Source organism: Lampris incognitus, chromosome 4 (genome assembly GCF_029633865.1).
Source record: "Lampris incognitus isolate fLamInc1 chromosome 4, fLamInc1.hap2, whole genome shotgun sequence".
Lineage (NCBI taxonomy): Eukaryota > Metazoa > Chordata > Actinopteri > Lampriformes > Lampridae > Lampris > Lampris incognitus.
The window spans coordinates 27,235,272-27,260,974 of record NC_079214.1 but is presented as its reverse complement, the minus strand read 5'-3'; the positions used below and the strand labels follow the sequence as shown (position 1 = coordinate 27,260,974).

Genomic DNA, 25,703 nt, shown 5'->3' with positions numbered 1-25,703 from the left:
ATAGATAAAGGCTAATGACATTGGCAGGAACGATTACATTTATCTGTATCTGGATGAGACAGTCAAACCTCTTTGTGATGCTTTGACCTTAGTGCAGATGGCCTAGATTGGGCATCCTACAACTTCTGCACAACTTAATGCACAGGACAATAGTGAGGTCTGTGCTCTCTATGAAATATCCATTTACTACTCACCTTAGTTTGAACTGTGCCCGCACCTCTCCATGCTCTAGCTGTAGCAGCTCATTGTAGCAGGCCATCATATTGGCATTCTCCACATATCTCTGAGGGTCAGAGGGCAACACAAAGCAGCATGCTTCAAAAAAAGATAGTCAGTATCCAATGCTTCGAATTAATCATATAAAAGAAGTACGTTATGGATGCTGATAATACCAATGCCTTCAGGTAATTCACGCATTCACACTACTTAGTGGGTGTTCATCCTCAGCAAACAAAAACTACTCTCTGGATTCTTGCTTTTGGAAATAAGATTGAATGCTGACACCAATAAAAAAAATAAATAAAATAAAATAAATGCTAACAAAGGTGTACACATAGATACATACACACACAAACACATTTTTACTCACCCTATTAAAGCCAGCATTGATCAGAGGCATCACCGAGGCTTCCTCTCTGTCTGGCCTTCAAAACGAGAACATACGTTAGCACGTATGCACGTACGTTAGCTTTTGTACGACAAAGGCCTGTTGAGAGAATGTCAGAGGGCTGCACCATATGACAGGCTCCCAGCCGCTACACTTTTGCTGAGTAAGGTATTTTGATACTGACCATAATTCTAATCATTAGCTAACTAGCAAGACACAGTGACAAAGAGAGCAAGAAGAGGGAGAAACAGAGAGAAAGGGTCAGCAAGTTGTACGTACCTTTTCACAACGGCAACTATCACAGTGTTTTCTGAGGAGTTGACCGCTCTAATTGACCTGAATGTAAACAGAGGGAGCCATTTAGCCAGCAAGCAGGCTGATGGAAAAGCCCATGGCATCAAATCAATGTAGTTTTCAGTTTTTCATGCTCCGATTCTCCAAGGCAGGGAGAGCCCAGTGGTGCAGGTCTGTGAGCATAGCCTAGGCCTCTGAAAGAATGTAGTATACAGGGCCGCTCATCCGCCTGTGGTTTTCCCTAGCCAGTGGTCATAAAGGCCCTTTAGTTCTCTATTGGGGGCTGTGTGTGTACACCAAACGTATGGACTGGCCAAAATGAATAGGGGTAACATACATGCCGGGCAGGGTAAATGAATGTTTGTAAACGTGTTTTTGGTTTGGACGCATGCTAAAGATAGAGAGCTATGTGGGCAAGCACTGCTCATTTCTCAGGGCCATAACTTCACGAGGCAGCATGTGACTAAAGCTGAGGCCAGAATGAACCAGCCCCCATCTGCCCCACCATCCTCCCACCTACAGCAAGGCAAGGAAACCCACACAAGTTTAAGTGGTGGCCTATTGAGTTTTTAGATTTGGTTTTGATTTTGACACTAGCCTTAACTGGCTAGTGCCAGATGTAGTCAAAATCATTCAGTCTGTATCTTCTGTATTTTTCCTGCAATTATAATGTACTTCATAGTTTTGTTGTGAAGGTAATTAGCCTACCGGCATAGTGCTTCAGCATCAAAGTGTTTGGAATGTCTGTGGTCAATGATGATGAGGTCGTGATGCTTCTCAAGGAAGCATTCAAGAGCCGATTCGGGTGTCCGTGCCACGCTGCACCTGAAGTTGGCCTTCTCACATGCCCAGCAGAAGCTATTACTCTGACTGTCCTCTTTGGCAAATACTAAAAGTACCTGTAAAAAATAAAGAGTAGATTAGTCATAGCAATGTTTGTGCTTCTTTCTCCTTCTCGACCTCATGTGATAAAGAGCTGTGTCAAAGACAAAAAAAGAGGCTGGGAATATCAATGGCTGAGCAAACATAGAGGCAAGTCATACACTGGAGTAGCTGGTGTGAAACCTTTTAATCAGTGATCCATATCTGACCAAACCACAAAGGATCTGCACCCCCCCCCCCCAGAGCTATAGCGTCATTTAAGATAAAGATAGTGCAGAAAATGGTTAAGGGCAAAGAGATTATTGCTCAAGTTTATCTGTTCATTTAGAAATGTGAATTGTGGCGTCCGGGTAGCATAGCGGTCTATTCCGCTACCAACAATGGGGATTGCCTGTTCGAATCTCTGCATTACCTCCGACTTGGTCGGGCATCCCTACAGACACAATTGGTCGTGTCTGCAGGTGGGAAGCCGGATGCGGGTATGTGTCCTGGTCGCTGCATTAGCGGCTCCTTTGGGGGGGAGGGGGAACTGGTGGGAATAGCGTGATCCTCTCACGTGCTACGTCGCCCTGGCGAAACGCCTCACTGTCAGATGAAAAGAAGTGGCTGGCGACTCCACATGTATCGGAGGAGGCACATAGTAGTCTGCAGCCCTCCCTCAATTGGCAGAGGGGTGGAGCAGTGACCGGGACGGCTCGGAGAGTGGAGTGATTGGCCGGATACAATTCGGGAGAAGGGGGGGGGTGACTTGTCCAGAGATCACCTGTTCAAATCCCTGTGTTACCTCTGGCTTGGTCGGGCGTCCCTACAGACACAAGTGGCTGTGTCTGCGGGGGGAAGCTGATGTGGGTATGTGTCTTGGTCGCGGCACTAGCGCCTCCTCTGGTCGGTCAGGGCACCTGTTCAGGGGGGAGGGGAACTGGGGGGATAGCGCGATCCTCCCACGCGCTACGTTGGCCTGGCGAAACTCATCACTGTCAGGTGAAAAGAAGCAGCTGGCAGCTCCACATGTATTGGAGGAAGCATGTGGTAGTCTGCAGCCCTCCCCAGCTCAGCAGAGGGGGTGGAGCAGCAACTCGGACAGCTCAGAAGAGTGGGATAACTGGACGGATGCAATTGGGGAGAAAAAGGGGGGAAATTTAAAAAAAAAAATTCTCAGGCGCATCCATGTGCTCTAACACTGACAGCCTAATCAGCCCATTGTGTTGGCTTGACTGTGACTTCGGGTCTCCAGAAGACAGGCCTTGATCAATCAGACCAGCTCTTACCTGATTGTACCAGTAGTTCTGTTGTCCACTGACATGATCTATGACACTATTGCTTGAGCTGGCCTTGACTAGCTGGTCTCCTCCCACTGGGCTGGCAAGGCTGTGGCAGAGGGTTTATGCTGCTACCATAAGACCTGCCTTTGAAAGCATACTCTTCCAGCCAGCATACTTTCATATAACCCCTTACTTGCGTAAATCCAGGACCAGAGATTTAGGGCCCGCCTCCAAGTGCGAAGCCACACTAAGAGCAGATTCATGAGTCACTCTCTCAAACAGACGTCACTTCCAACTGTTGGCAGGGAAGAGAATGAATGTAAAGAAGGGAAAGTTTGTTCTCTAGTCTTAAGGTTTGCATCACACCTGTAAAATTAAATTAGAGTACAAAGACATGACTCTGTTCAGAAACATTAGCCTCTTGCGCACAATGATCAGGGGATAGAGGATTTGTTGTAGGACAATGACTCTTTTGATTTATTCAAATTATTGGTTTGGCTTTATTTTTAAGGTCTGACTCCATTAAAAGCTGACACCAGCCCTATGTAAGAACCCTTAGAGCTTAGATGCGTTTTGCTAATAGATGCCATACTCCACTCATGAACATTTTCATTACAAGCAGCAATAAGTGTCCATGTCGTAAATCCATCATCATCGAGTCCTTCAGCTATGTTTGCTACACACAGAGAATTAGAACAGAATTCCACATTGGGATGTTGGTAGCAAAGTCAACATTCTGGCAGAGGAACACAGGCCAAAATCGGGTCTTTTCAGGTGCCGTTATCAGGGCTGGACTAGGACAGTATGTTTCACACAGTTCTAACACACCCTGTCTCTATGGACCAAAAAAAAAAAAAAATAAGCAAAGAATCTCATAGTACAGCCATGCTGCTGATAGGGAAACATGTTTGATTTAAGGATGTAATTTATTTGTTTGAAATGGGGACAAAAACACAAAAGAAAACAAAAATTTGAGAGTTAGAAAGAAAAAAACAAAAAGAGTGAGAGGAGAGAAAAAGATAAAGCATGAAAGGCAACTGGTTTCTCAGGGGGTAGCTAGGATTTTGGCAAAGCTCTACTGGTCTGTCTAGAAAACATCATTGTTGAAAACAGAGGGCCTAGCCAGATCCTGTGAGCCAAGAGAAAAGAGGAGGAGAGAAGAGAGGAGGAGGGCATGACAGAATCAGCTGTGAGTGACAAAAACAGGAAGGGGATATCTGTCTGCCTCGTTTTCCTACTGTGGTCACATTGGAGTGCATCAGGCATTGGATGATAATGAAACGGATCTGTGCCTTCATAGTATGTACACGTGCAAACAGATGACCACTAATCCATTTGACTCATCATTCTTTTCTTGCAGTCTAGTCAAATAAGATATATGGCAGGGTAATAATGTCTTGTAGGCACCTTATAATTCCAATTTCAGCAGTTTGTTGCATCGGCCTTCAGAGCAAACTTGAAGACACAAGGGCATTTGGTGCCCACAAAAACGAATTATAGTCGTCCCATTTCAAAACGACTTATTGTTGACTTTCATGAGACTTAAGTTGACTTTTGGAGGACACCACGTTTTTCATCAAACAGTAGTGACACATGCCAAAGGGACAAGCACAGCAGAACACTGCATAATGCCTGGACATCAGAGAATGCCCTACTTGCAGTGGCGACGGCAGTCCAAAGCCCCTCTGTGCAGCTCTCCTGAACATGCATTGTTCATTATAGTATGTTCACGGTCATCAATGTTTTGCCTTGTAGTCTTGACAACCCGAGGGAACACCCACACAACGTTTTTATTTCCTATATCTTCCCTGAATCTTTGAACGGGTGCTTGTTTTCTTCTGAGGTGTGAAATCTTTTTCAAATTGAGGAATATTTCCAAGTGTAAACATACTTTGGTATATTTCTGAAGTAGTCATGCACTAGAAAGATTATGCTGACTTTGAATTGGGAGAGTATAATCCATTCAGTATCTATGAGCTAGCTATCTACTGGTTTTCTACCAAGCCAACATTTGGCAGTGTTTACTATACCTGAAGATGGTCTTTAAATAACTTCATTGGTCCGAATTGCACCTCCGTTAATGTGGTCTGAAAAGTAACAGGACGAATGCAAGTGTTAAAACCAATTTCATTTCATAAACAAATTCTGGACAAAATTAGGATCACTTGAATAGTCTCCATTATCTTAAATTGCTCTACTCAAAGAAAATGCAAAATATGTACTGGATGAATCTAGCAGTATTAAGGTATTTCAAAGTCAAAAGTACACAGATAATATTTACATATTTTAATAATTAACATTATATAAAATATATTATGATATTATATATAAAAGTTAACATTCATAAACCAATTAACTAAGTGGCAAAAAAAACAAACAAACAAACATTATAATTGATTGCAAATAAGTCTATTTAAACTCATGCTTTCCCTTCAGAAGAGTTGTCTTTTCTGTCTGCAAATAATTTAGCTTCCTTCCTGCTAAATGGAACCCGGCGCAGGGGTTAGTAACCATAGCAACCAAGCCCCTCGCGAACCGCCATCCCTCTAGAATTCCTCCTCTCCGTAAACAATCTACACACGTGAGTAGGAACACACAGGGAGGAATTTCAGAGCACGTCAGGCAGCAGCAAATCGCTTCTCACTGACATGTAAGCCTTTCGAAATGAACACAAACAACAAAAGAAAAAAAAAGCTGATTAGTTCTCAGTAGTGGCCTAATTGACGTCATTGCGACACAGGGGCCTTTTTTTTTTGCTGCATTGCCCACAGTTTATGACATTGGGATAACAGTTGATGGGGCTGTGTGATAATTTGATCCTCCGCAAACTCGGGGTGGACCCAGTCACCTGAATAGCTTGTGTGCAGCAGAACTGGTATGGAAGTGTAGTTATGTAGTCCATGTATGTACCAGCGTGGCTATGGAGAGGAATCAAGACATGGAAATGGAGCCAGCTCATGGAAATCCAAGGGGATTGACAGGAAGACACTCAGTGATGCTGCAGTGCTGCTGCTGTCACACTTGATTTTAATTACTTCAGCTGTGTTTGTCAGAACAAATCAACTCAGCCATCGAGTCTATTCACTTTGATTTGAGATTTAACCATATTATTCATTTTGCAGTGAAACTGAAACAAAACACTTTTCCCCCTTTAGACTATGGCAAAGCAAATCCGTGTGAATTTCCCGACTGGCTCGTACACATGCCCATGTGCACATTCACTGAAATGCACACAGGAACACTTGCATATACATGGTGAGTTCTATGTGACAGAAATTGCTAGCGAAGTAGTTCAGGTCAGAGCCTTGACGTACAGAGTTTGGCCACAGGGCCTTTCGCAAGCTGAGGCCTAAGTGGAGCAGAACGCAGTGCTCTGTCTCAGTCCACAGAGACATCCCTCTCTAATTGACACTGACACAACCAATGCAACAGCAGCTGAGGTTGTGTAACTGGAAAAGCCAGCCTGCCACACACACACAGAGCCAAGCCAGTCTGCCAGTCTCCTCGGGCAGCATATTCCTCTTGTACAGTATACACACACACACACACACACACACACACACACACACACACACACACACACACACACACACACACAAAATGAATCACTCACCCCAGCATTTGCATCCCGCAAACATCATGCTGGCACTAAACCAGGGGCAAACAAAGTAGGGAAGTGAGTGAGTATGCAGGCCAGCCGGGCGCTATGGACACGTGTGTGCCTATGTAATTCATGTCCTTCCCTCCTGTTAGACTGTGCTGTGTTGTACCAGTCACAGTCTAGCCAGTGCTCACTCTCTCTCTCTCTCTCTCTCTCTCTCTCTCTCTCTCTCTCTCTCTCTCTCTCTCTCTCTCTCTGTCTCTCACACACACACACACACACACACACACACACACACACACACACACATACATACTCATTCACACACAAGCAGACACACTGCAAAAGGCTTGTGAGCTGTTAATCATAGTTGACAGATTTGTTGAGTTGCAGATACAGTTCTGTTCCATGCAAATGGAACAAAACCTGGAACATAAATGGAAGTCTGTGAGATCAATACACTGCATTCTAGTCTTAGTACTTTATATACACTCATGAACATGTCAGTTAGACAAAAAATGCCACACTGCAACACAAATGCTTGGAATATAAAACAAGCAACAAACTCAATAGCTCTGACACGCACTAAACCTCAGAATCCCATGCTGTCCATTGACACATTCCAGCATGACTGCTCCCAATCATCACGTGGCATATGACAACAGACCTTTCCTCCTTTTTGGGATTTGATCACAACAGAATCAGTGTGGGTCTCCAGTCTTCCCAGACTGCAGTCAGGACAGGCTGCAGGCTGCTGCTCCCATTCTATGCACCTAATGTATTTACATAGCAGAGCTGCCTCTGACCCCATATCCTGCTCCCTGTGCATCCGGCCCTATGGATCTCCCTCTCTCTCCAGCCCACTAGCCAGTCTCTCTCACACTCATATACACACATGCTCACACAAACACACACGCTGCACCATACACACTGGGAGAGTGGCTTTCCACTAAAGTGAAAAACAGGAAATTGGATGACATTGTTCGCTACGCAGACGTCAGCAGTGAGAGATAGAAAGAGTAAACAGCTTCCTCCACCCCAGAGCTGGGACCAGGATGCAGGGAATCTTGGGATGTCTGCCCTACTCGTGCTTCTTAGGAAAACGTGCATGGCTGCCCTGCTGACTAACAATCCCCAAATTCCTCAGGTTGATGGAGCTTTCTTCAGCTGAAACACTCAAGCCCCCTCCCTCTCACTGTCTGTATCCCTCTCTCTCTGACCACTCCTGTCCTTCAATTCCCATGTGGTACTTCTAAGTTTTCCTCCTCACTGAATATTTCGCAGATGTGACTAAGTGAAAAATTTCACCAGAAGTAAATCTGACAAACGAGGATAAGTATGGAAAAATACCACGAGCAGTAACATATACAGTATAGTAAGTCTCCCTCTATATATGAAATTTAGTTGGTGTCGAGCCTACGTCTGATGTGTGCGCATGTTTGTGAGCATGAACGCGTGCCAGCATGTTCCAAAGTCTGTGTGCCGCCCAACAGTCAAGAAGTGTGCACCAAATAGAGATGAATCAATGTTCTTCATTAGGGCTGATTAGGGGGAGCAGTCCCAGTCACAGGTGTAGGACGCACAATATGTACCAGACAGATGCACGCACACACACAAGAATGTGAGCACACAGACACATTCACACGCGGACACACACGCACATGCACACACACACAATGCACGCATGCACACACGCACACACAACTAAATGGCATTGCGTGACACATCAACCCCACCACATGCTGAGCCACTCAGATAGTGGTGCTAGCCATGAATGCTGTGTATTCCCTCAAAGAGAATAATTCACATTGATGTGCGGACACTTAAAATTGCTGCCCTTAGAAGAGTGCTTAAGTAATCAATAACAGGGTTTCAAACCAGCAACCAGTTCCAACTCAGACAAATCAATCCACAGCCGGCACCAGTCATAGTGAGGTCTACTGAGCCAAGACGGAAACACGATCCCCCCCCAATTGTACTTGGCCAATTACCCCACTCTTCCGAGCCATCCAGGTCGCTGCTCCACCCCCTCTGCCGATCCGGGGAGGGCTGCAGACTACCACATGCCTCTTCCAATACATGTGGAGCCACCAGCAGCTTCTTTTCACCTTACAGTGAGGAGTTTCACCAGGGGGACGTAGCGTGTGGGAGGATCACGCTATTCCCCACAGTTCCCCCTCCCCCCCTGAACAGGCGCCCCGACTGACCAGAGGAGGCGCTAATGCAGCGACCAGGACACATACCCACATCCGGCTTCCCACCCGCAGACACAGCCAACTGTGTCTGTAGGGACGTCCGACCAAGCCGGAGGTAACACAGGGATTTGATCCGGCGATCCCCATGTTGGTAGAAAACGGAATAGACTGCTACGCTACGGAAACACACTTTTGAGCCTTCTAAAGTCCTAACATACAGGGAAGACTCAGCATCACACATTTGACTGACTGACTTCCACGGATTACAGTCGTAGACTAGTACAGTGGTTACAACTGCACTCAGAGGTGCATGTTTACAAACAAGCTGATTCCATTCGCAAAAAAATCAAACATCTGATACAATCAGGATGGCCCCGACTGGTCAAAGAATCAACTGGGAGGCGAATCTTGTCCTTTGTGACCTGCCCTATTTTTGCACAGATTGGTGCAAACTCTCCATGATCTTGAAAATCAGCCATCATAGACAAATTGGGGTTATAATCAGCCTTTAAATCATCTAGTGTGTTTCCAGTTAGGGAGCAAAAGTAAAGAGTCCCAGATTCACTGTCCCTACAACCTATATATATATATATATATATATATATATATATATATATAAGTGTCAAACATCTAGAAATGTAATGCATTATCAAAGAAATGTGTGGCAAAATTTGGAAAATGAAACATTTGCATTATAAACAACATTAAAAAATTGGGGTGTTTTCATTTTTATAATGAATTCATCATAATCATGGAGAATAATCATAATCTACTAAACTCATTGTTTTAGGTTAGAACATGCTGTGTGAACCAGATTGAAGTTGTTAACATTTCAACACAGACACACAAATTTACACTTTGTGTGTGTGTTGAAACACTAAAGTGTGGACACGCGTGCGTGCGCACACACGTGCATGCACACACACACGCATGCATGCGCACATGTGGATGCTCTGATCAAATTTCATGGTTTTGCAAAATAAATCTGGTTTAACTGTATTTTGCCTCAGCATTTCATTTTCATCTGTATTTTTGCTGTTTGCTGTAAAGAACTTAATAGCAAGTTTTGTTGCTAAAAGCACTGCAGAAATAATCATGGCTTGATGTAATACCAGTCGTGACACAAAAAACAAAGGTGTTGACGTCAATATTACACTAAAATAAAGGATTTGGACTAAATTTAGAAGGTACACTAATACCGTCATGCCCATATTTCGAGCTTTCCCTTTTGCTTTTTAATACACTGACACCATTCTGCTACAGAGGAGCAAAAAGACTCATTCATGTGAAAGAACTACCCCCACTCCTATTGAAAAAGGACACTTGTCCAGTGCTTTAATGTTATTACTGAAGTTCATCCATTTATAAAAATAACAGCAGCTGTATGTGTATATGTGTGCGTGTACTCTGGACCTGTCCACATGCCTTGTCCATGGTGACCAACCCTGCAGTCAGCCGAGCAGAAGACTTTAGGTGAGTCACTGACATGGCTGAAGAAAACTAGGCCATTGTAGATCTGTAGGTCCCACAACATTCATTCTCTCTCTCTCTCTCTCTCTCGGAAAGATCCAACCCTTTCCTACTGTAAACTGGGTGATCCACATTGCCTATACACTAGGAGGATAAAAAAGGATAAATAGGTTTGTTTTATATCTGGCAAAACTCAGAAAAAAGCAACAACAATCGTCAGTATTAATTTTAATTATCCTTATAATGACCCTGGGCATCTAGCTAACCCACATTCAAAGGAGGGAGGCATGGTTTATGGATAAGCTAAAGAGTAATTTTCCTTTTTTCACAATATTTCCATATTTTGGCCTAAATATAATTTCTTATCAATGGATGCATTCCAACCCATATTTACAAAAACAGTGTTTAGTGTGGTGCCCTGTCCCCGTACATTAAGGGCTGCAAAAATACACACCGACCATTTTCTCTCCTGCCTCACCAGAGAGAAAAGAAACTCAAGCATACTCGGATGCACACTCACAAATATAGGCCTAGACACTCAAAGAGGGATGACACCAAGGAACTCAAGGGAGCCTGAGCTCATTCTTGCCCTGAAATTCAGTCCCAAATGACCTTGAATGACGTCCATGTTTTAAAAATACAGAGTTAGCACAAACTGACCAGGTTACCTTATCCTTGGTGACTTGTCCCCATTCCACACTAGCATACTGAAACTTGTGCAGCATCACCTAGGGGTTGACAGAACCTGCAAAAAGCCATTCCAGTAAAAGCCCCATGTATCTTTTACAAGTGAACATGGAGAAGTGGACAAGGATGAGATTTGATGACGGCAATATGCACAAACCAAAACACATGAACCTGCAGTACACAACCAGACAATCTAAGCGTATCATAGCACAACAAACGCTTCCATCATTTAGCCCACTTCGTTGGTCCCACACACACATGTATGTTTGAAAGAAAGAAAGGGGGTAATGTGTATTCACTTCTTAGTGTACTGTATGAGTGCGTTTGCGTGTACGTTTGACGTCAGAATACAAGCAGTGTTCCCATCCCCACCAACACTGCCAAGATGTGCCTGCATACCCTGTGCCTGTTGTCTGTAATGGGACAACTATGTATGTGATCTGTGAATCAGTGTCCCAAGGGAAAGCCGTCATGCTGCATTTTGTGCACACAGACAACATAAGGGTTGGAGGCTAAAAGATCTTGTTCTCTTGCCCTCTCTCCCACATAAATTTATAGGTAGGCAGTAGGCAGGTAGGGATTATTATCAGATAAGAAGAATAACAATAGCATACGCTTGCATTTTGAGTGAGCTTTTTTTAAGGACAGCTACAGGGGTGGAGGGGTTGGCAATTGGCATCTGATTTAGGCAATCAGATGATAGCACAACAGTTAATTGGCACAAAACTTTAGGCCAGAAATACTGTCATGGTAAATGTCACAACTTACTGTGTTGTGAGAGGACCCAGTAGATAAGAGAAATGTGTACATTTTCTGAGCTAGCGGCAATGGCTAAGCAGCAATGATAGAAAGCTTGAGCACAGCCTTGAGCACTGAGGGTTTGTTGCTAAATCCACTATATAATTTCTAAGTGAAGTAGGAATTCGTGGACGGAACTCGAAACAAGCAGTTAAGGCTGCTGTGAAAGCTACCGAGTTGCTGTGGTTGAGGAAGAGGCAATGCCTGCTTCAATCTAGTGGTCAGCTGTTCCTTTGGCCTTTAGCACAGCCTTGCTGCAGTAAGTATCGGTTGGAAATCAGATTTGATGCAATCTTGATTTTTGATCCACTGAGCCTGCTGTTTTAAGAAAGCAATCACCCTCTCCTATCTCTATTGCTGGCGAATTGGTAGGCTGCAATGTCGCATCGGGTGTTAACTGCAGGCCCATGCACAGGTACAAGGTAGTGTGGAGTATATTCTGTGCAGGCATTAGGTAACAGGCATAGCTTTGTTGAATCTGCTGAGAGTGGCTTTTGAGGGGTCGGCTCCAGGACGCTGGAATGCACTGTTGAACCTTCTTGAAGTGTCTTGTTAACCCCAATAATATCAAACCAAACACAGACTCAATCCTCTAGAAACAGGTTTAGCACATTAAGCAGTGCTATGACAGCACTGCTTGACATTCCCTATGGTATCCACTTACAGGTTAGTACATTGGGTCAGGACATGGATTTATATTTTAGGTTTTTGTCCGAATTGGTCTTCAGTGTGAATGCTCATCACAAGGAGTGTGTAAAAAGGAGAAAAAAATGTATATATATATATATATATATATATATATATATACATGTGTGTGTATATATATACATATATACACACACACACACACACACACACAGGAAAATGAGAGGGATATGAACAAAACATGTTTTCCAGTATATGAAACAACCCACTATATCCTTGGTATATCTGTAGATAATGTTCGTCTACATTTGCACTATATTTCCACATTATTCTTTAAATCTGATTCTACAGATTGGATTTTTGGGGGCAAATTTACCACAGACACTTAAAATGGAAGGAAGGCAGACATAATGGTCATAAGCTCAGCCTCTGGAGAGCAAAACCACCCTGCTTGCTCACACTGCTGTACGTCTATACTGACCTAAAAATGGCTGTTATTTGTCTTCTGTGGCTCCATTTAAATCTGTATTTGCATTACTTTTCCCTGTTCTCCCTCTACACCTGTTACCATTTGTATGCACATAGCAGCTTGATGACATCCAGATTCTGTCGAAGTCTGACCACTATCATATCTGAAAATTTGAACCTTCAATAGGAATTTGGAGGAAAAAAAATAAATATATATATATATATATATTTTTTTTTTGTCATGCACTGCATCCTGGTGTGACTGGACAATAAAAGTAGCAACACAAAAGAGTAACCACAGCCTAGGAGTAAGTCGCTCTGTTTGAGATATGAAAGAGTGCACAAATATGCACACAAATGTGTCTAAAGCTGCGAGGTGTGCAAGACTACAACACCATGAATGCCAGTATGTGCACAGTTAGTTAATGGAAAAACGGATATCTTGTGCTTTCACAAACATGTAAATTAATTAGATGAATGAATCGCAAGTAAACAGATCCATGAGGAGTGGAGGACTTTCTCCAACTGCTCACCTTCAAGGTATTTCTGTCCTTATCCAGATTACCCTTAAAATCTCCCTCTAATACCTGGACAATCCTAAGCCATCCAGGGCCCTGGGGTAGCCCTGCACTAAAACCCCTTTCTCTTTCCCTTTGCCCACAGCAGCCTCCCCATTTGTGCTATGGTTAGGCAGATGTCTACTTTTCCCTCCATACAGCCCCAACAACAACCTGACTTCCTCTCCGATTCTCTGACTTCCTCTTCATCTCATACACACACAGGAATATCTAAAATCAGTTGGTCATGTGACTTATTTTTCTTTTAAAGCATCCCACTTGAATACCAGCACTTAAACTCATTAACTTTGCCAATCCCCATCTGTGCTGACCTCTTCTATGTCACTTTTATAGTGAGCAGGTTTTTTGTTCTTAATCAGACATGAGTAGTCAACATCCATCCTACTCTCAGTGCTCTTTCTAGGTAAGGTCAGAGGCCATTAAGGCAAGGAGACATGCTAAGGGAGTTGGGTAAGTCTAATTGGGACACTGCCTGCTCCAGTGACACTACAGCATAATCTTACCGGGAAGCCTTCCATTCCATTTGGCCCCTCATGCTCTTCAGACCTGCCAAAGACATCATGACAAGCAAGATGGATTGTAGACAAAAAGCTACACATTAAGACAGTTTGGCCCTTAATAAGCAACCAATAGTCAACATTTACATAGAATGTGTCGCTTGTTCCAAGTCTTGTTGAGTAAGCTTAATAAAGGAACGGAATTAGCCATATGATGATTCTGATTGCGCAACCCAAGCTCCGTCCACAGCAGTGGTCCAACTTTCCTCAAACAGCCCAGATCTTTTTGAAAATATCAGGAGTGGGCTCCTGGTGCTTCAGCTTGCTGTGAGACATAGGCTTGGATAATCACTGGACTTCCCCTCCTCTTCACCTGCTAAAAGTGGAGCGCTGATGTCACCGTTGCATGAGGGATCAGTGAATGACACTAGCTGAGCTAGGTTAGTGCTTGGCGCGTGAAAACACACACACTAACACACACACACACACGCACACGCACATGCACGTACGCACACATGCTAAAGCTAAAAGTTTAGCTAACGCTAAAGGTTAGCTATGAGCTTCTCTTTGAGGTTATTAACCAGTGTTCTGCTTGGGTCAAAATGACCTGTTCTGAATAACAACTATTAACCATAAAATTTTATTAATAATCATTAATCATTGAGATGAAGATAAGTTATACTTGGTATTCTTAAATTAATTTTACAATTGTATTGCTATAATATTCAAAAGGTGGCCTGGTTCAATGTGACTGGTGAACAGTACGAGGGTTAATGCAATGCAGGGCAGCTTAGGCAGTACTAAAGTAAATAATCATTTTAAAATTGAAAATTATGACATGTCTACATTTTGACTGTTTGGATATGTTTAAGACACGGATGATCCGCTGTGGCGACCCCTAACGCGAGTAGCCGAAAGTAGTAGAGGATATGCTTAAGACATACATTTGAATGCAACACAATTTCGTTTTTGTTTTAAATGTCTTTTGAGTGAGTATCAGAGTAACAGAGAAACAATGCTGAAGTTCAAATTACTTTATATAAAACAAAAATCGCATGTCTGTAGTGTAACGATACACGTACTCTATTATTATGAAATTCAGCCAGTATTATTGTTTCATAAGGCTAGCAAAAATGGTATCCCAAAAGAGAGTCAAAAGGCATGCCCTGCTAACAGAGGTCATGAAACTTGTGTCATACTGTTTGTGTCCATTCAACACAGGTACTGCAGGCTTGTTGTGGCCTTCAGCACACCAATGAGCCTCACAACTGTTTACCACAACCAACTGGATGCAGGTGTATTCACCTAAATCCAGCGGGCCCCAGTTTAGCTTAGTTTTTCTTTAGGGAAGACAAGAAATAACACCAAGTCAAGGCATTGGGAGTATTTTTAACACTAAAATTCTTACTTAAAGTTAGTTACAAATGAATTTTTATAATGAGCAGTGAATTGCCCGTTGGCTGTATAATTCACTGTTAATTCAACTAATTCTGTGCAGCTAACTTAGCCTTAGCATCTGTGTCCAGCCCCAGTATTAAGCCTTTCAGTATACTGTACTGTACATTCTCCAGTACACCCTGGCTGCATGGACAATAGTGTGATGGAGCGTGAAAACGGCCAAAGTACTTCAGTAACCAGAGGCTGTTGTAAAGGGTTAACATAGTGTGTCACGCGTCATTACAGCAGCTCTCAGTCACAACATGAGGCTCTCTCACAGGGGACAATAAAATGTGCCCATGGAATTTTTGGCAATGTGAAATTATGTAAGAAGTGGATGAGTCTGTAATGAACTCCTCATTTGGTTGAACTATGGCGGTGTGGTGTTTTCATGGCGTAAGGAAACCACTTTTAAAGAATTTAGGGATACAAGTGGATGCAGGGACTGTGATTGTGGTTGCAAATCACCCCAATATTCAGCAAATAACATGACAAGTCTTACAGTCCAAGACTTATAGGCAAGCCTCTGACAAAGTCTGATTTCCACCAGCAGTCACACAAATCAGAATCAACTCCATAGCCACTAGGGCATTTCTTTCTATAATGACGCACAACACTCTGTGCCTTGCCCAATCAAAGAAAGAAAAGAGAAAAAAAACATTCAAGGTGAGCAGCACACACTCAAATGCAAGCCCATTGAGTGAGGAGTGAAGCAGCCTTTGAGGAACTTAAGGCCACCAACAGACCTGGGCCAGCTCGCATTCACATTCCTGAAAGCTTCTGAAACAGAACAGAGTGGAAGGCTACAAAATGAATACTAGCAGTACAATTTCCACAATCTTGTGAAGATATCACATGCTGACCATATGATACGAAATTGTTAACCTTGAGGGGGAATACATAAAGACTTGAATGTAGCCTTATTTGTGAAGACTATTTCAAAAACAATAGAAGTGTCTGTTCCAAAAGTACATTCACCTTAGCCAAGAGATAAAACTGACATAGCAATGTCCACACCCTATTGGAGGTGACAAAAATGTTTACTACGCTATTCTAATATGATTTGGGCACTGGATAGCCACTTACATTTCTATATTTTCAACATCAATATTTCACTTAGATAAATGGGTGCAAACAACCAATTAATTAAATCAATTCAAATATTTTTTTATTTCACTTAAGAAGTAACATAGCACCATAGAATTTCATACCAATTTGGAAATAAGATTACTCTCAGTTACATATTTGTCCATCTCCATTTCGATTCAATCAAACTCCTTCCAAAAGAGTGTCAAAAAAGGGTGCCACTAGATAATGGCCACTAACGGCAGCTGTGATGTCAAGGATCAGCAGTAGTCAAATAAATTTAGGCCAAGGTTTTTTTGCTTTGCCCAAAATCACAATTACACTCTCACAGCACTTAACATCCACATGGTACAAAGCAGGTACATAAAATAAATGACAATGGACAACACCCTCTATCCTTACACCCTCAATTCAGATGAAGAAAACCTCCAGAAAAAAAACATTCACATGAAAAGAAAAAAAATGCGAAAAACCTCAGGAAGAGCATCAGAGGAGGGATTTCTCTTCTGGGGATTAGACATGCAATGACTCCACCTAACAATAAGGAAACAATGCAAAAAGGAAAAAAAAGTGGACACTGGGGCAACATTGTATGCAGAACCATGTGAAACATCTGCCCCAAATATTGCTACAGAGTAGCATCTTCCCATGCAACATCACCAGAGTGCCATAGAACCATGCAACAAAGTATAGAGCTCTCATACACACAGCAGGCAGACACAGACATAACACTGATGGAGACAGAGAGACATGATAGAAAGTGAGAATGTGCATATCTGGAGTTGTTTCAAATGGTGAGGAAGCAGTAATAAACAAAAGTCAAAACAAAATGCAAACAAGAGTCCATAAAAGTCAGGACCCACGTCAATGGAAATAGAGGATGCAGCGTAGAAAAAACCTCACCCCCCACCCCACTGCTGCACAACCTCTAGTCCTGAAAAGAGAGGATAAGAGAGAACTGAGGCACATGACAGGCAGACTCATACGCCCACAGCAATCATGCAGACAAACAGATAGTTGGTTAGAAGGGTGCAAAAGATTTTAGGTAGGGTGTGGTGGGGGATTCACATCAGTAGGTTTAGTGCTAACTAGAAGGACTAAACTAACCATGCACTGAGACAGAGACCTAGTAACATACGTAGGTCATTTAACATATGCAAATAATCTTCTACAGCGGGGGAGGCCATGCTTTCTACTATAAAGGGTGGATATGCTGATTTTTCTACAGAATTCTTTTTAAAATAATGATAATAATTAGGATTTCAGTTTAGATTTGGAGGAAACTACAGAATCAACATCTGATGTCAGCAGGAATACTATCCACAAAAAAAGGGTAGTGGTAGCACAATGCTCTCCAAAGTGCTGAGTTTTTTGGCTTCAGGAACCGAGAGGAGGGTTGGGACATTGCATAAGGTTTTATCAGGTCTGATAGATAAGAAAGAGTGACTCCATGTAATTATTTATACATTAGCACTGGAACTTTAAAGTTGACTCTAGCTAGCATGTACGAGAAGCTAATGAAGGGAGGTTAAAATGGGTGTAATACAGTCAAACTTTTTGGTTTTAGTCAAGATACTTGCAGTGGCATTCTGTACCATCTGGAGGTTCTTGATGCAAGTGCATGGCCAGCTGGAGAAAATGACATTGCAATAATATAATCTAGTTGAAACAAACACATTAGTTAAGTTGGTGTTAAGACCTAGTTTGTGATTCACAGTTAGGCTGTGGAGGACTCAACTCTTTGACCCTAAATTCTTAAAATTAATTATAAAACCTATGCCTCACAAGCAAAGATAATAAATAATAATAATAATAATAATAATACATTTTTTTTAATTGGTTCTAAGTTTTTGATATCACAATGACAAGGTTTATGTAGATCAAGCGACTTTCTTTAATCATCAAGTGTGAGCTTGGGCATTTACGTGGCCCATTATAACTATTCTAAATTAAATGTCCCTCTAAGTAACCCTGGGACACTGCATTCAATCTGTTTAATTACATGTTTGTCACTACTAAAGAGTATGAACAAGGCTAAACCGCGAATGCACACTGATTATTGGAAAAGCTTGCTGCAGAAATCCTAGAAGAGAATCTCTAGCACTCTAAGTGAATCCCAAAGTATTGAACCTAAAGTCTCAACTTGCTTCATCTGAATGTGGCACTCAGTTTATAGACCAGTAGAGATATTGTGAAGAGAAAACTGACATGGCTAAAAAGCCCTCTTACTGCCTCCGGATAGAGAGGGAGGGAGGGAAGCACAGTTCCATGCACCAGGTAATGCTAAATGAAACACTGAAAGTTTAGCTAAAGCAATATTTGGACATGGGATTCAAGTGGTTTTATTAGAGGTCTCTGAATTCCAACGATTGCAAAAACAAGTTGTGTTTCTGCATAGGTTTACAACACATTTGTGGAAATGACCAGTAGTCCTTTTAAGGGGAATTACCTGTGTTCCCCTTCTGAATAGGAAAAGAGGATTGTGGGAGTTGAGTAACAATTTAAAGTGTGAGAATTCAGAGGAAACCTAAACTTTCATGATAACAAGAATTTACCTTATATTATAAACTAGAAACTACCAAAATCCCAGATGATATCTAGTCTCATATCACAATACTTATATTATAATCGACATATTGGCCAGCTCTAGCTTGATAGCTCATAGTGATAGCTCACAGTTAAAAAGGAAAATAGGGCAAGTCACTATTAGTGACCAAGTGACTTATTAGAAATGTTTAGTATCACAAAGGAAACCTCTCTTCAATAGTAAGGAAAAAATGTGCAAACATTTTTCCACTGTAGACATGTTGTACCAGATGGACAGAGATAAGAACTACAGTCTACACCACCAGCTATTGGGACAAAAGCAATTGCAAGAACACTGAATTCAATTGAGAGTTACTAAAGGGTTATAGTTAGCATTTCTGTCAGTGTATGGAATGAGATTGCTCCCATTGTCCACTCATTCATATAGGAGATGGTGGTGATAAGATTAGTTGTTAATGATGATAAATGCATTAACTTTGCACAGTGAGTGGGTAATGACAAAGAAAAAAATGATAGAACAAGAACAACAACGGGGAGTATGAAAACAGAGAAAAGTGTGATAATGATAGCGAGAGAGAGAGAGAAGAGAAGAGAAGAGAAGAGAAGAGAAGAGAAGAGAAGAGAAGAGAAGAGAAGAGAAGAGAAGAGAAGAGAAGAGAAAAGCGAACCAATATCAGTGGACCTTCTCTCAGCCTGTAGAAAAAGCACAGTGGATTAATTCATCACCATGCTAAGACTTTGCCTTCCTCTGGAATAAATTACCCAATGGCTCTCAACTTAGACTAAACACACACAATCTCTACTCCACTGGCAAGAGAGGGCTCAAAGAAGCACACACCAGAAAGAGAGGAACTGAAAACTGACAACAGACGAGAAGTTTCTCATGTCCCAGGTCCTCAGTCCACACTCTTAATGGTTAAGGACAGGTAGCATTTTCCTGATTCAGATCCTTAATAGCGGCTCAGAAACTTATCTTTTAGTCGTTTGTTTTAGATTCCTTTTTTTGTTTTGTTTTGTTTGCATGCTAGTAAACAAGTAGTTCAGTCAGTGTTTCCAGATCAGGAGTTAGGCTTAGGAAACTGACTGTCTGCCTTCTCTCTTCTGGAGATGGTAAGGTTTAATGGGCAAATTCTGAGATGTGAGAGAGTGATTCCATCATGCATATTAATACATACTGAGGCTGGACAGGAGACAGAGCGAGTTACATGGTGTCACGCTCCTGATGCTGAGGTTAGGACCATTATAGCCTTTTCATCTTCAAAGTGAGTTAGGTGGCTGTAGTAAAACTGATTCTGGATTTGCCATACAGAAGCAAGCTACTTGGCTTTCCTGAGTGAGACAGACTGTGAAAGACCAGATAAATGACGCTGTGTTTGGCTGTAATCTTGTCTGTTCGTCTGGCCCTACTAGCACAGTGAAAAAAATTTTACTCCTAGACTAACACAACTATCACAAGACCTTGTACTTGAGCCTTATCATATCAAGAGCAGTCCAGATGGTAATGTACCCTTGACAGGAGCACAAATCATGATCCAAATTCCTTTACTCCTAGTCAAATATATTCTCTATCCCCATTTCTGTAATTCACACTATTTTTTCACAACAGTATTTTTTTTCAATGCACAAGCAAACAGAAAAAATCTTTAAAATCCAGATTATTCAGTTGTGTAAAATTAATGAGTGCTTTGTAATAGCTTATGCCAGTTGTGTACAGATGCAGATGTTTGCTGTCCTGTGTGTTTGCTTTAAGATATAAATTCATGCTGATGCAAGCACACGTGTACACAACACACACACACACACACACACACACACACACACACACACACACAACTAGAAAATCCATTACAAAAAATAAGTAATGAACATGGGCCTACTTAGCTTCCCAGAGACACTTTTTGGGATGTGGCACAACTTAACTGTTGTCTTCATTGCAGAGAAACGTCAAACAAAATCTCTAACATCTTAAGAGCATTCTATCCTTAAATGCCTAGCAGAAGAAGCACACGGCATGTTGCCTATACCCCTACAAAATGGTACTGTATCTTTCTGATAAAGCCTCAGCAGTGGACACTCATGCAGTCAAGGAAAATCAATAGTGATCACTTATGAGCAGTGGAGACCCTGAGGAGGCTAGGTACTCAAGAGAGATACAACAAACAATAGTCACACTGAAAACAGTGCTCAAACAAACCACAGCAACTGGTGCTGCCATACACTGGAGTTTTGATGGGTAAAATTGAAAAAGAAAAAAATATTCTAAAATTAAATTGTGATGCAGGATGTGGAGTACAGTACAATATAGTAGATGGCCGCCCATTAGGAAAGACTACAGAGAATGTTGATAATGACCCCTTATAGAGCAAGGTTTAACCGTCTACAGCTGAACGAGATTTGTATGCCATTAGTCTAACTCAATCAGAGGACTAATTCAATCAGAAGCACAGTGGGCGTATTGACACGGGGGCATCTGTCACACTGACTTCTCACTGAATCCTGTAGTGACATTTCGCCACAGAATTCAGGATGACAGAGGTCCTCAAATAGCCTTAGGTCTGTCAAACAAATGCACACACACTCATGAAAGCATCCACCAACACACTTGCTGGCTACATTCATAACACCACACATTTGGACACCACACAATATGGACACAAGCACCTCTTACATGTTACACCTGCTGTCATATGGATGATTTTAAGAAAGACGTAGAATGCTGCAATAATGAGTCATTTCCATTTTATCTTGTCAAAAAAATTCTGCAGTTTTTATCAAGTCATTGTATGTTATCAGCGTATTGTATTTTTAATCATTAATAAGTAATATGGTTGAATCATATTGCTTTATAGAACTTTCCATCTTTTTGACAGTAATATGCTGATGAAATGTACATCATTTTGACCCATTTTTAATTAACATTAAATTAACATTAAACATTAAACTATGGCATTCAATTTTCTTAATATGAATCTATTACCAAATCCAGATAGGCATACTTAAATGTTTCAATAAGTGATGCTTCACTAACCTAACTAGTATTTATTTTCATTTAGACCTGAACAGCAAATTCTGGCTTCAACCAGGCTTATAAGGGCACCCTGTAAAAACAAGAAAGGCCTAACTGGTAAAAGGCCAGGGCCTTGGCTGTGCCAGTTTTAGTGTGCACTCTTGAAATTAACCATATTTAATAACATTTGTTATAGTGTAGCCATTTATTTGATTATGGCTTTAGTCCACAACTCCAGCAGTGGGACAATATATATCAATCAAGTAACCCACTACGGAAAAACGTATCCGAGAGAGCGCTAACATTTTACCCTCTTCGTTTGAGAAAATGACGAGAAACAGTGACGCGCATTGATAGTGTACATCCTCACTGTTTCCACGCTGATCTCACCTGTGAGAACAATATCTAGGGGTTGGTGTACAGGCTGATGACCCTGCGACCTGTGACTGTGCATTACAGACTAGCTTTTCTGCATTTAAGGACAGGAGTCAAATAAATAGCATGTAAAGTTGTTATCAATGTTGCAATTCGTGATTTGGATGGGTGGGACCTATTTTAAATTTACTTCGATCAGTCATGACAAGCTTCTCAGGGACCATTTTCATTTAAGAAGCACACCGTAGTCTTCTTACTGTCTAAGACCAACACACACACACACACACACACTCTCTCTCTCTCTCTCTCTCTCTCTCTCTCTCTCTCTCTATCTGATCTTTCACTCATGACAACACTTTCTCTCAAATCTGCATGAAGACAGGGAAGGAAGGTAGGCAGGTTGGTAGGTATGTTGGTAGATGGGTAGGTAGGTCTGTGGGTAGGCAGGTAAGCAGAGAGGTATGAGGATAGGTAGGTAATTCTGTGGGTAGATAGATTAGTAGAGAGGTAGCTATGTAAGTAGGTAGGTGGGTGAAAGGGTGTGTGGATTGGGGGCAGGTCCCTCACCTTGCAACTCACAGGTTTTATCGGTACTCCCGAGGCAGGATTTCCTTGATGCTGAGTGGTATTTGTCTGCTGGGGTGAGTGGGAATCCTCAGACTCTTTTCCACTGTGGTAGACCACCCTATCAGAGATATGAATACTTGAAGCACAGCCCATGCTTCAACACACTTCAGCCGTTGTCTTTTTGCGCAAGTGCTTTTACTGATATGCTAACTGACTGTCATTCGCTCTCTCCTTCAGTTTCGAGGCCCACTTCAACTGAGATGTTTCGCTTTAGGAGGAAAGCCAACACAAAACGGTTTTCTCCAACTCCCCCTCACAACAAAGCATGAATAATATAGCTATCTATCTTTCTTTCTTTCCCCCCACCCCCTGATCAGGAAGCTGATTTCCTCTCTCGCTCTGTTTTTCACATGAAGTTAATTTGAAGATTGTTTTTTTGTATGTATATTTTCTAAAAAAAAATAATAACAATAATCAAAAGCACAGTCTTATTATCCTCGAAAACATGAATTCCGTTGCTCTTCAAATCGGCCGTTGGAAACACATGGGCGATTTTTATCCCTCACTCCGGCTCCTCTTCTCGCCTTCGTACCACATCATCATCCTCATTTTCAACTTTACTGTTATCAAAGTAAGCTAGGCCTTAACCGTCAGTCCTCCTTCAGCTCAGACAGCAGTTTTATCCATTTTGATCACGGTTTATATGATGTCGTCCTCCCCACCCCCAAAACCATCCAAATTATTATTATGATGATGATTTTTTAACCATGGGGTGTCCTTTGTTCCTTTTTTTAACAGTCTGGTTACTCACTTCAATTCAAGACATCGGCCACAAACCGGTTCTCACGACAGTTTGCTCCCGTCCTGCGCCGTTCATCATCAACAGGCTAAAATATTCAGACTGCAGAGTATTCTTGTCAGCCGCTGCGATGTTAACACTCCCCCATGCAGCATAATGCAATGTAGTTCGACCAAACACTCCATTTATCAGTCCAAATTTCAGCGGCGATGAATCGTAAAAATCTCGGAATTGCTTAACGAAATCTTCATTCAGACATCCGCCGCTCGACTCAAGATGATCTGCCGGAGAGGAAGACACAAACCCAGCGTAGGTACAGTTGGCTTTATAGCGTGCCAGGCCCACGGCTTTCTCTCATTTTGAGAGCGAAAAAAAAAAGAAAAGCAAAAAGGAGATGTAGAGGTTGTCAGATTGTCATATGTGGAGGTACCACCTCTGGAGAATGCAGCGGCTTGGAGAAAACAAAAAAAAAAACAGGACCGCTCCGCGCCCACAAGTTTCGGGTTATGTACAAGGAAAGTCAAACGGTGATATTCAGTAAGCGTTAAGGCAGAAATGAGCTACATAATGACAATTTGTGTTTGTCTTTTCCCTGCCTTTCTAGCGTTTGCCCTTCCAATTCTTCAGCACTGCTTGACAGCAGCACATCCAATAAAAGCACCCGCAAGGATTGACCTACAGCCTTTACTGACGTTAATGCAAATGAGCTCCGCTCAGCTAATCAGCGTCGTGCTCGGAGCTGCTGGGTGGTCCCGGCTTTCCGTGGGAACTTTGAACGGAGAGCTCGTCTCTGACGTTGCTCTCTGTGTGAATGTCATCTTGCAAACCCGGGGAAATAAATAGAGCATTCGTGTGGATCCGTCAGAACATGATCCACCAGGCAATTTTGCAATGAAATTGGTTAAACTGCATGAATTTGTTTCAATTCTTTATGTGACGGCTTGTTGTACAGGTTCAGCAGGTTCAGGGCCAGGCTAAGCCTTTTTTTTAGGGTGACCCCCTCCAACATGTACACACACACACACACACACACACACACACACACACACACACACACACACACTGCCAGCACTCAATAGTGGGAAGACTCAGTAAACTGGGTATAAAGGACCTCACTCCTCTGTATGAAATATTTTTGTGAAATATGTTTTGTCTTGCACCAGTATAATTTGCCTGGATGTGCTCACACTTGGTCCCTCCCCTGAAGATTCAATAAATTTCCTATATAGGGAACAGAAGAAGAGCGTGGAGGAAGGAGACTTGTGGCGGCGGCGAAGACCCCAGATTTACATTGCTGTCTGCCCCCCATGGGGACTACCCCCTCCAAAAGTAGACTGCCCATCAACTTTCACAGCAAGACGAGCAGCAGCCAATGAGAGAGTTGAGTCCACATCACATGCATTGGCATGCTTCTGAAATAATCTCCTTTATGGCTCGCAAGTAGCTAAAAACATCTTTGCCATTGGTGGTCTTATACTGCCACACTCTCTGTATCTTTACCTACAAAACAATAAATTAATTGATAGCAATACAAGTAAATAAGTGTCCTATGAGGTATAGGTATTCCCAAAATCCACAGATAGGATATTATATAATGGCAATAATAATAATAATAATAATAATGGAGTTTTTTGTATAGCACTTATCAAAACAGAATTAAGGTGCCAGAAAGAGCATCACATAAAACAAATGGGAAAATAACAAACATAAAATTAACAGATAGAATAAAACGCATGATAAAAACAGCTTGGCATGCACAAAATATATAAGCCATGAGGAATAAAACAATTGGGTAACAAAACACAATTAAGAAAAACTTACAATTATTGAAAGAACTTTCTCAAATAGGACACTTTAAACACCGATTTCATAAAAGATACTTACTTAGGGAATCTGAGCTC

General features: G+C 42.0%; 1 protein-coding gene across 1 annotated transcript in view; it reads right to left on the bottom strand.

Annotated features, from left to right (window-relative positions):
- The window catches only part of pde8a (phosphodiesterase 8A), a 50,288-nt gene extending 25,900 nt beyond the window's left edge, over nucleotides 1-24,388 (bottom strand). The window contains exons 1-6 of the mRNA XM_056278106.1: nucleotides 23,004-24,388; nucleotides 5,076-5,132; nucleotides 1,610-1,800; nucleotides 887-943; nucleotides 590-644; nucleotides 195-283 (exon numbers count right to left, since the gene is read on the bottom strand). Of these exons, the coding sequence (XP_056134081.1) occupies nucleotides 195-283; nucleotides 590-644; nucleotides 887-943; nucleotides 1,610-1,800; nucleotides 5,076-5,132; nucleotides 23,004-23,156 (602 nt within the window). The 5' untranslated portion in view covers nucleotides 23,157-24,388. The remainder of the gene's footprint in view (nucleotides 1-194; nucleotides 284-589; nucleotides 645-886; nucleotides 944-1,609; nucleotides 1,801-5,075; nucleotides 5,133-23,003) is intronic.
- Between the last annotated feature and the right edge of the window lie 1,315 nt (nucleotides 24,389-25,703).